Source organism: Rhinoderma darwinii, chromosome 2 (genome assembly GCF_050947455.1).
Source record: "Rhinoderma darwinii isolate aRhiDar2 chromosome 2, aRhiDar2.hap1, whole genome shotgun sequence".
NCBI lineage: Eukaryota > Metazoa > Chordata > Amphibia > Anura > Rhinodermatidae > Rhinoderma > Rhinoderma darwinii.
In genome coordinates, this window is record NC_134688.1 from 121491076 (window position 1) to 121503206 (window position 12131).

At 45.2% G+C, this 12131-nt stretch overlaps 1 protein-coding gene across 1 annotated transcript; it reads left to right on the top strand.

Annotated features, from left to right (window-relative positions):
- Positions 1–825: 825 nt before the first annotated feature.
- On the top strand, positions 826–10410 carry LOC142740797 (TOG array regulator of axonemal microtubules protein 1-like). The gene is made up of 8 exons (XM_075850221.1): positions 826–1182; positions 3738–3816; positions 4174–4308; positions 4745–4844; positions 4926–5031; positions 6179–6414; positions 6548–6706; positions 9946–10410. Exons 1-8 carry the CDS (start codon positions 931–933, stop codon positions 10067–10069), a joined length of 1191 nt encoding a protein of 396 aa, XP_075706336.1. The 5' UTR covers positions 826–930; the 3' UTR covers positions 10070–10410.
- The last annotated feature ends 1721 nt before the right edge of the window (positions 10411–12131 follow it).

The window sequence follows — 12131 nt, forward strand, 5'->3', positions numbered from 1 at the left end:
AGGGTTCATTCAGATGAGCGTATTCCTTGTCCGTGTGCTGTCCATGTTTCACACATCAAATGCAGGTCCCCTTGAATTTGATGATAAATCCCTGAAGGGAGTCTCATGTTCTTCCTCTGAAAGTTCCCGTTACCAGATCTAGAGCCCGCTCCATCCTGTAGAGTCCAGCGTAGTCACCAGAAGTAATGGTGGAGTATAGGAATAGCCGCCAGTCCCAAGCACAGGTGAGGGAAGTATAGCAGCATGTGTAGAGTGGGAGCATTACCCAGTACTGAAAACATAGCTGTCCAAAAAACCCACCGCCAGCACCACCAGTTCCTATACAACTCTGCTGAGGCTCAGGTGGCAGCAGCTGCGATCAGTGACTGTGAAGATGCCACCCACTCCTAGATGCCCCCCACTCCTGCATATCAATTGCAGCCCACCCTCTGCCCCTCCATTAAATCACAGACTTTTCTTATACCTTACTCTTTATATGTTTTTTCTGCTCATTACAATTGCCAAGAATCATAGACAGATTATAACAAATAGCCACTCGTCTGTTTCTATTTGCCTCCGTTTTGTTCCTTTTTGTTCTTCTTCTTATAAACTGTATGAATGAATCTGTATCTGTTTGCGTCCATTGGTATCAATTATTATTTTTTATTTTTTTGTTCTTCTCCTTATGAACTGTTTAAATAAAGATTTAATAAAGAATCTCCTGGATAAGTTGTCAGTGAGATGTTGTCAGATTGCTGCGTCACTATGTGACTGTATGACATCATAAAGAGACTTGTGCTCTAGAACGCTGCTCCCTGCCTGCTCTGCACCACTGATCCACAGACTTTACTCAAGTCACAGGACGGTGGATATTGTCGGCTATTCGACTGCGTTTTCAGAATTTTCTGAGAGTTATTATTGTTTTTATATTTATTCTCTGCCATTACCATCATGGCAAGAGAGCTGGGCTGGTACCTCTCTGGTTCAGCTTCCAGCCCGTCTTCCTCCAGCCTGGGGAGCAGCTGGTCCAGTCTAGACCAGCACCTTGACGAAGAGGGGATAATGGACACCAAGCCCATGAGTCCCCAGAATGGCCTCCTGTTTTGCCGGGAGACCCATATGGCAAAAATCCTTGCCAGACTTACAGGACCACCTGCACCATCAGGGGGAAAACAAGGCGTGAAATACCATCCACCGGAGCAGGTAAGAAGGAACCTATAGTCCAGGTTATCAGTCCTTCATCCACAGGTCAGGAGGACTGGGATTCTGATAACAGGTCCCGTATGTCCAAAGCAAAATAACATTGTGTGAACCAAAGGAGAACCAAAACTATGCAGAAGCGGGTGTAGTATCTGTGCACGTACATGAGTGAGAAGAATAGGGCGAGCAGCGGTGACACACATTACACCATGTAACTTCACCTCCTATAGAAAATGTGTGCAGAAAGAAAGAAGAGCTGACATTGTCACATGTAACAGACTTGAGTTTGTCCTTTGGCACAATTTATAACATAATCATTTTTTTATTTATTTCTGATTTAACCGGGACTGCAGGCAAACCTCCTGTATTATCTTATCTCAGAGAGGTATCATGTCATTAAAGAAATTATTACAAGTTCAGCTCTGCTACATCACTATATGGTACATGGTACATATTGAGAAACATGTAACTATGTGTCAGCACTTATTCTCAGCATGAAAGTCCTGTTCACATTACAGATATTATCTATCCGGTATTTCTCTCGTCCTCCATAGGGCACAATGTAAAACATACGGTAACCACTAGGATGTAATTCTTTACCCGGGGAGAATAGAGCAGCATTTCTTTCTGTTATGTAGTCACCGGCATAGTCTACATTGTGATATAATGGACTGTAATGTATAGAGCTGCAGTAATGTCACGTGTCTATCATCTACTGTGTCCGTCCTTAACCCCTTAATGACCAAGGTATTTTTTACGTTTTTCCATCATTGCATTCCAAGAGCCATAACTTTTTGCGTCGACGTAGCTGTATAAGGACTTGTTTTTTGCGGGACAAGTTGTAATTTTGAATAGCACCATTTAGGGGTACATATTATTTACTGATTAACTTTTATTAACTTTTTTGGTGGGAAATAGAAAAAGACCAGAAATTTCCCCCCCTTTTTTGCATCCTAAATCTACTCCGTTTACCGTGTGGTATAAATAACACAATAACTTTATTCGGCGGGTTGTTACGATTGCAACAATACCAAATTTGTATAGATTTTGTATGTTTTAGTACTTTTACTCAGTAAAAACACTTTTTTTTCAAAAATATTTGCCCATAACTTTTTTCTTTTTTCGCCGATGCAGTTGTATGAGGGTTGTTTTTTCTTTTGCAGGATGACTTGTAGTTTTTATAGATGCGACTTTTTCATCACTTTTTATCCCATTTTTTTTATGTCAAAATTCACAGAAAACAGCAATTTTTCCATTGTTTTTTATGGTAGCTGAGAGCAGGGAGATTTAACGGAGCCCTGCTGTTTATTTATTCTGATGCAGCGCCGTGAAAAGGCGTATGCATCAGAAGAAAGCCCATTAGTGAACGCCGTAAGAAGGCATATTGGCGGTCACTAACGGGTTAAGGACACCGCCATTTTATGTTTTTCCGTTTTCATTTTTCACTCCCAGCCTTCCAAGAGCCATAACGTTTTTTTATTTTTCCTTCAATAGAGCGCTGTGAGGGCTTATATTTTGTGGGAGTTGTTGCAGTTTCTATTGGTAGCATTTAAAGTACCATATAATGTACTGGGTAGCTGCAAAAAAATTATTTGCGGGCTGAAATCGGAAAAAACTGCAATTCCTCCATTATTCCTTAGGGTTTTCGTTTGGTAAAAACATCAACTTAACTTTATTCTGTGGCTGAATACGGTTACGGTGATATCAAATGTATATTGATTTTTTTAGCTTTTACTGCTTTAAAATTCCAAAAACTTTTTACAAAAAAAAAATGGTTTTGTTTAAAAAAAAATGGGAGCTAATTTGATAAAAAAAACAGCGATTTTGACAGTTTAAATTTTTATTTTTTACAGTGTTCACCGTGTGCGTTAAATAACACTATATTGTAATAGTTCAGACTTTTACGGATGCAGCGATACCAATTTTGTTTACTTTTTTTATTTTGACCTTACTTTAGAGGAAAAATGGGAAAAAGCAGGTTTTTTTAAACTGTTACTTTTTAATATTTTTTTTTCAATTACTAAAAACTTTATTTTACTTCTTTTTACACATTTTATTAGTTCCCCAGATCGCTGGTTCAATATACTAATGTATTGCAGTATATCGTAATATTTACAGGCATCTGTTAAGACCTGCCACAGGCACGGCTTAACAGAGGCAGAGTGAAGGCAGTCTTGGGGGCCCCCGGGCTTCCATGACAACCATCGTCACCCCTTGATCTCATTGCGGGGGGGGGGAGGGGGCGATGAGCTGTGGGAGGCACCCCTCTTTTCAACGCCTCATCAGCACCGCAGCATTTGTTGGGTTGAGCAGTCAGGAACAGCACGATCGCTGTTCCTGGCTGTTAGTCCTGGGTGTCGGCTGTAAAACACAACCAACACCAACAGCGTATGGAGCGCGCTTAGCGCGTGAGCACGCTCCATACTTCTTGACCTGCACCAGGACGTACCGGTGCGTCCTGGTGCGTTTACGGGTAAAGGAGAACTCCACCAACATGGAGGAAAAGTATAATCACAATACTACAGTATAAACATTGTCATTTCTCATTCTGCTTTCAGCGTCCGATTAACCGCCTGAAATTTCCCACAATTGTTCGATGTCAGGAGAAATGTCCAGACCTGACGTCTGCAGCGCCATGTAAGTAGTCAGTACTGGTGACCTACATCTATTATACTACAGGTCCATTACAGGGGAACTCTATCAGGAGGAGAAGTCTCTCCTCGTCTTCTCTACTAATATGTGACATTATATATATATATATCTATAGTTACTTCCCTTATATTTCTGCGTCCAGCGCTGGGGGACGGCGGCCATCACTACTGATTTATATTATTGTATCGCTACTCACAGCTCATGTAGGAAACACATGAACAATTCTCCGTAGTCTGGAATATGTTACACGACTCATAGAATATCTGCAGTCATCCAGCGTGGAAGTGCAGAGAGAAATCAGGAATTGCAGGACTAATATAGAACTGTCTCCATTCTGTACAGATGGAGCATCTGCTGCTTACATGGCAGAGCAGCCACATATACAGGGATGTAAGAAGTCCCGTATTCCCGTCCCGAAGGACAAGAAAAACAACATGTCCGGAGAAGGGAAGACCAAGCTGCCGGCAGTACAGATGGGTAAGAGTTTAGTGGCGCAGACAAATGCTTCCATCAGTCATCCAGGTACTTCTACTTCACTCCATTATATAGATAATAAACGATAATCATAAAGGACATCAGACACCCGACAAACCCGAGCGCTGAGCATCTATATCATGGACCTGGTGGCTGCTCCCACTAAACAGTCCCTATTGTGGTAGTCAATATTGTGCCATCTCTCACTGAGCCCTCATCGCCAACTACAAGCCAATAGACAAATCACGTGCGGGCGCTACCCTGCCCCCATAGACATGTACAAAGCAAGAAGGGTTTTAAAAATTGTCAACATGGATCACATGACCCCTCCTGACGCTTCTGATTGGCCTAAAGGGCTTAGCGAGTGTCGGCAAACTTATTCTGAAGACGTCATCAGCGTTCATGTCATATCAGTCATTCTATATTTATTACTACACAGTTGTACACGCTCAGCCCATGGAGAGACCAGAAGTGAAGCGCCTCTCCAAACCCAAGATGGCCATCTGTGAAGCCCTGGAGCTGCTGAGCAAGATCGACTGGTGAGGACAATGACACAGAGGATGGGTAGAAATAGATATAATGTGCAGTTTATATCACTAAGTCCAATGTAACATCTACAGGGAGAAGAAGATCGCTGGTCTACAGGTCGTCCGCTCCCTCTCTGTCCACCATCCAGATGTTGCTGCACTGAGGATCCAAGAGCTGCATGCCGCCGTCACCCATGAGGTTATTATACACCTCTAATAATAGTCACTTCTATTATACACTTATCCTAAATTCAGTCTTACATCTGATGTGTATGGTGAGGGTGCTGGTGTTGTGGGACCAGAAATGACTCAACTCCATATTATTTAGGATCTCTGGGTAGGAAGCATTGTACAGAAGCAGAATTACCTTATATATTGTATAAATAAGGGTGTAATTAATTGCACTAAACATTTCTACCAGTAGATGGCAGGTTAGAATATTATACTACAGCACAGTATACAGGCCTATATAAAACTACTTGGTGTTCCATGGCGATCATGGATGGATGGATAGATGGTTCCTCAAAATGGAGTTTGATAGCACACCATGTGGTAAAGCCCGGTAGTGCAAGGAAAACAGGGTGGGATTACACAATAGATTTTGATGGATATATTTGTAGCAGTGGAACAATTGGCCAACTAGTAATCCTGGTTAGGACTAACAGATGAAGATATAACTAAGTACCTACTTATCCAATTGTGATCTTTTTAAAAACCTGTAAAATACTAGATCGGCTTATAACTGGTGACATGTCAGGGGACTTTTCCTCTCTGGCGGAGTTGGGTGAATATCACTCGTGTAGCCTTGTCCTTAACATGAAACATTACCATTGACAATTTGCTATATGTGTAACTTTTCAGAATATCTACAGAGATAAGGGTAGGTTCACACGTGCACATCCGATACGCCTGAAATTACGGAGCTGTTTTCAGGAGAAAATAGCTCCGGAATTTATGACGTAAAGGCAAGTGCAGGCGTTTTTCGCAGCGTCCATTACGGACGTAATTGGAGCTGTTTTTCTATGGAGTCAATGGAAAACGGCTCCAATTAGGTCCCAAGAAGTGACAGGCACTTCTTTGACGCGGGCGTCTTTTTTACGCGTCGTCTGTTGACAGCGGCGCGTAAAATAAATGACCGTCGACACAGAACATTGTAAAGCCCATTCAAATGAATGAGCAGATGTTTGCCGGCGCATTGGAGCCGTATTTTCGGACGTAATTTGAGGCTGAAACGCCTGAATTACGTCCATAAATAGGGTGTGTGAACCCAGTCTTACAGTGATTCTTTTTTGTCAACTTTTCTTTCCCCTACTGATCTGACCCGTTCTTCTTTGATTTACCTACAGGTGAAGAATTTAAGATCAGCGGTGTCCAGAGCTGCCATGGTCTGCCTGGGTGACATGTTTCGGGGGCTACAGGACAAGATGCTATACGGACTTAACATCTCCGTCCGTATCCTCCTGCAGAAGAGCGGAGAATGTAACACCTTTCTCCGTGACGCAGCAGAGGAGGCCTTGTCCTCCATGGCCAGTAACATCCACCCGGGCAGAGCGCTCGCCGCCCTCATTGACGGCGGGTTAAGGTATTTCTATATGTTGAATACTATCGGTGTCATATTGTAATACGATAAAGATATGAGAAATTGTCTAAAAGTTTTTTATTGAGTCCAAACAATAAATTCTATATTAACCCTTTCTACCCTTTTATTTTTACAGTCATCTTAACTCAATAGTGAGATCCTGTGCAGCCAAACATATATACACCATCGTGCTGAGGAGCGGAGCAGATTACATCCTGTCTGGTGGCAGAGGCATAACTGACAGGGCTATACCAGCCATCACCCGGTCGGCCCAAGATGGCTGCCCTGAAGCCAGGTGAGATACCTTCATATAGACTAGGGGTCTCAAGCACGCGAGCCAGGGGCCGCATGTGGCCGATGGGGCTGTCATCTGCGACCCGCGAGACACAGAGCCGCTAGTACAGACTCTGCTCCGGGACTCTGGAATTTCCTGACATTGCTGTCCACATATGGACAGAGATGTCTGGGGCTTCCCCAGTGCTGGGGTCCCGTGCAGAGCGCTAGTATAGGCTCTGCTCGAGGACTCTGTGGATTTCCCTGACATCGCTGTCCATCTATGGACAGTGTGTCACGATCTTCACCAGAGCAGAGTCCCGGGCAGAGCGCTAGTATCGGCTCTTCTCCGGGACTCTGTGGAATTCCCTGACATTGCTGTCCATATATGGACAGTGTATCAGTGTCTTCCCCAGAGCGGAGTCCCGGACAGAGCGCTAGTATAGGCTCTGCTCCGGGACTCCGTGGAATTCCCTGACATCCCTGTCCATATATGGAAAGTGTGTCAGGGTCTTCCCCAGAGTGGAGTCCCAGGCAGAGCGCTAGTATCGGCTCTGCTCCGGGACTCTGTGGAATTCCCTGACATCCGTGTCTATGTATGGACACATGATGTCTGGGGCTTCCCCAAAGCCGGAGTGCCGGGCAGAGCGCTAGTATAGGCTTTGCTCCGGGACTCTGTGGAATTTCCTGACATCAGTGTTTATGTATGGACACACGATGTCTGGGGCTTCTCCCAAAGCTGGAGTCCCGGGCAGAGCGCTAGTATAGGCTCTGCTCTGGGACTCTGTGGAATTCCCTGACATCGCTGTCCATATATGGACAGTGTGTCAGGGTCTTCCCCAGAGCGGAGTCCCGGGCAGAGCGCTAGTATCGCCTCTGCTCCGGGACTCCGTGGAATTCCCTGACATCCCTGTCCATATATGGACAGTGTGTCAGGGTCTTCCCCAGAGCGGAGTCCCAGGCAGACTGCTAGTATCGGCTCTGCTCCGGGACTATGTGGAATTCCCTGACATCGGTGTCTATGTATGGACACACGATGTCTGGGGCTTCCCCAAAGCCGGAGTCCCGGGCAGAGCGCTAGTATCGGCTCTGCTCTGGGACTCTGTGGAATTCCCTGACATCGGTGTCTATGTATGGACACACGATGTCTGGGGCTTCCCCAAAGCCGGAGTCCCGGGCAGAGCGCTAGTATAGACTCTGCTCCCGGACTCTGTGGAATCTTCTGACATTGCTGTCCACATATGGACAGCAATGTCTGGGGCTTCCCCAGAGCTGTAGTCCCGGGCAGAGCACTAGTATAAGCTCTGCTCTGGGACTCTGGGGAAGCCTCTGACATCCCTGGCCATACATCAACAGAAATGTCAGGGGCTTCCCCAGAGCAGGAGTTCCAGTGATGTCAGGAGCACAGCTGGAGTCCCAGGAAGAGCCTCCTAGCGCTCTTCCCGGGACTCCAGCTCTGGGGTTGCCCCTGACATCCATGTCCATATATGGACAGTTATGTCAGGAGCAAAGCTGGAATCCCAGTCAGAGTGCTAGAACCCGGGACTCCAGCTCTGGGCAAGACCCTGACATCACTGTCCATATATGGACACAGATGTTAATGGTTTCAACAGAGTTCCTGCGCAGAGCCTATACTAGTGCTCTGCTCTGGGACTCCAGCTCTGGGGTTGCCCCTGATAGCACATTCAGATACAGGAGGATCCCCTGATGTCACTGTGTATGGACAGTGATGTCAGAGGCTCCAACTGTAGAGGAATCCCCAGCCAAAGCGTCGGCAACGCTCTGGCTGGGGATTCCACTCCTAGAGTGAGTCCCAATGGAGCTATCTACTTGGGGTGTGTGTGGCATTATCTGCAGAGGGCACTGTGGCAGCATCTGCGGAGGGCACTGTGGCAGCATCTGAGGAGGGCACTGTGGCAGCATCTGTGGAGGGCACTATGGCAGCATCTACAGAGGGCACTGTGGCATTATCTACAGAGGGCTCTGTGGCACTATCTAAACAGGGGCTGCCTAATCTTGACATGTCTGTGTAAAGGGTTTGCCTGACGCAGGTTCTGTGTCGACGCCCGGGGTTAATCAGCTCCAAGGTCTTTTAGAGTGACGCGATCTGTTACCACTCAGGCTTGCAGGGAGAACCTATCACAGCCTGGCCTGACGGTTCTAGCTACCGTCCTTGGTCTATTTATACCCTCACTTGCAGCTTGCTCCTTGCCTGTGATTGTCTGGTTTCCTGGCTCTGCGATTCCTGCTATTCACCCGATTGACAGCTGTTACTTACTTGACCCTGACTTGCCTGACTATTCTCCCGCTCTGATTTTGCTACTACGTACTCCCCTGGTTTAATTCGGCTCATTCACCACTGCCTGTTGCTCACGGTGTCTCCGTTTGCAACTGCCCCAACTCCCCCCGCCTTGCTTCTGTGTGCCCTTGTCTTGTGTTGTCTGTCTTGCACTTACTGAGCGTAGGGACCGTCGCCCAGTTGTACGCCGTCACTTAGGACGGGCCGTGCAAGTAGGCAGGGACTGAGTTGCGGGTAGATTAGGGCTCACCTGTCCGTCTCCCTACCCCGATTCATTACAGTGTGTCTGCCAAATACTGCCAACTGAGCGGCCAGACTGCATTTAGCGACACTTAAACTGGAAAACTGGATTGTTGAAATAAGCAGGTGGAGAAATATCTCAAATTTTAAACGTAGCGGTATTATTATAGTAATGTAGTATTATTATAGTAATATAGTGTTATAGTAGATCAAATTGCTAATTGATTAACAATAATTTTGTATTGTATCAAATTTGAAAGTAATGCGGCCCGTCAACTTCCCATTTTTTCTATATGTGGCCCACTTACCCGGCCGAGTTTGAGACCCCTGATATAGACTATATACACAATGTCCATGGACTGCTATTAGGAGCTCAGATGTAAAACCAATGGAACTAGAAGGATGGCAAGTGAATGTTTCATAATGAATGGAAGCTGCTGGTTTTGGCTCTTGAAGAACCTTCCTCAGACATGAGAAGACAGAAGCGCTGACATTTTTTTCTTATTATTCAGCGTTTTCATTTACAAGTCATAAAACCTGTGTGACAAGCATTAGGGGATCTGCGGGGGCGGCTGTACTGGATGTCACTCAGCTTTTCTAAAGACAGATTAGGGATAACTCATGTAGCCGCGTAAATATATCTTATATCAGTATCTTCATGTCTCATATAGATTTCTATAGTTCTTGTTGATGTTTATTTAACAATAAATTATATGTGACAGGATGCACGGCCGGAACACCCTGCAGCTTCTGGCACATCACCACAGATTTATGCCAATGGTGAGGAAATATGTGACACCGCAGAACCTTCCCGCCATTAATAAAATGATACGTAACATCATATAAATCCTGCATTTAAAAAAAAAAAAAAAACTTCCCCCTTTACCCCTTTCCCGTACCAACAAGAGAACTGTTCCTGGAATGGGATTGACGTCCGATAGATAAGACCTGGAAGCAGACGCTCCTCATAACATCGGTGTAACAAAGAAATGCGGATTTCCCGCCTGTCCCCTCCCCTTACCAACAAGAGAACTGGGAGACCGGACTGGAACATCTGTAAGCCCAAAACAGATCGACCACAAGAACTTCTTCAATAAGAAATATAAAGACTCCCGGCCCATCCCCCTCCCCTTACCAACAAGAAAACTTACATGTGAGATTTCTTTATAAACGCCATCACTTTATTTATCGCACAATAAACAGAAAATGAAAGATTTTACTTGTGCCGCTGTTTTATTATTTCTCTTCTTCATCACCTTCTCTGTTAATAATAAAGGGGCTGAACTAGAAATGAATGAGGAATAAAGATAACAAGATGGAACTTCTTACCAATTTTTTCCACTCAGTAAATGCAGAACGCGGTGATCACTGTGGAATATGTACAGTGACAGGGGAATCGGGAATGTCATGTGATAACGTGAGATGCCCTTCTGTAGTCCCCATTGCTGATAACTGATATGAATATTTGGATTATTAGCAGTACAGACGCTGTGGATACCAAAACTAGATGTGTCACCAATGATTGACAGATGGCTGTATCTCTTATGGGCACACTCTTTTAAACTGAATGTATATGGGGGCACTGTTGCAGGCTAGCTCTGTGTGTGCACTGTTGAAGATTCGGCCGTTATGCGGGCGCTGTTGCAGGTTGTGTTTGCTATAAAAGCACTGTTTCAGGTTAGTCCTGTCATGGGGCACTGTTACAGATTAGTTCTGTCATGGGGCACTTTTACAGATTAGTTCTGTCATGGGGCACTGTTACAGTTTAGTTCTGCCATGGGGCACTGTTACAGGTTAGATCTCTTGTGGGACCCTGTTACAGATTAGTTCCATCATGGGGCACAGTTACAGGTTACAGGTTAGTTCTGTCATGGGGCACTGTTACAGGTTAGTTCGGTCATGGGGCACTTGTTACAGGTTAGTACTGTCATGGGGCACTTTTACAGATTACAGGTTAGTTCTGTCATGGGGCACTGTTACAGATTAGTTCTGTCATGGGGCACTGTTACAGGTTAGTTCTGTCATGGGGCACTAGTACAGGTTAGTTCTGTCATGGGGCACTGTTAAAGGTTAGTTCTGTCATGGGGCACTGTTAGGGTATCTGCACACGATGAGAGGCTTTTACGGCTGAAATGACAGACTGTTTTCAGGAGAAAACAGCTGCCTCGTTTCAGCCGTAATTCCTCCTCCTCGCATTTTGCGAGGCTTCTCTGACAGCCGTAAATTTTGAGCTGTGCTTCATTGAGTTCAATGAAGAACGGCTCAAATTACGTCTGAAAGAAGTGTCCTGCACTTCTTTTGACGAGGCTGTATTTTTACGCGTCGTCGTTTGACAGCTGTCAAACGACGATGCGTAAATGACAGGTCGTCTGCACAGTACGTCGGCAAACCCATTCAAATGGATGGGCAGATGTTTGCCGACGTATTGTAGCCCTATTTTCAGACGTAAAACGAGGCATAATACGCCTCGTTTACGTCTGAAAATAGGTCGTGTGAACCCAGCCTAACAGATTCATTATTTTATGGGGCACTGTTACAGGTTAGTTCTTTCATGGGGCACTGTTACAGTTTAGTTCTGTCATGGGGCACTGTTACAGTTTAGTTCTGTCATGGGGCACTGTTGCAGGTTAGTTCTGTCATGGGGCACTGTTACAGATTAGTTGTGTTATGGGGCACTGCTGCATGTTGACTCTGTTATGGGGCACAGTTTTAAGTCGGTTCTCTTATTGGGCACTGTTGCAGGTAGGAATTAGTAGGTGTGATCCAGGGTTCTAGGACTGATCACCTTTTTACTGGAATCAGGAAGGAGTTTTCCTCCTGTTGCCAGAAAAGGCCAAATGTTTTTAGGGTTTTTCATCTACTTTCGGATCAAAAGCTGTAATTATAGGAATCTCATAGTACTATAGTA

What these genes read in the sequence shown, in the direction of transcription:
- LOC142740797 (XM_075850221.1), top strand. Translation starts at nt 931, where the DNA reads ATGGCAAGAGAGCTGGGCTGGTACCTCTCTGGTTCAGCTTCCAGCCCG. An exon ending in GCTGCCGGCAGTACAGATGG is followed by an intron (nt 4,309 to 4,744) that starts GTAAGAGTTTAG and finishes ATTACTACACAG; the next exon opens with TTGTACACGCTCAGCCCATG. An exon ending in CTGCTGAGCAAGATCGACTG is followed by an intron (nt 4,845 to 4,925) that starts GTGAGGACAATG and finishes TAACATCTACAG; the next exon opens with GGAGAAGAAGATCGCTGGTC.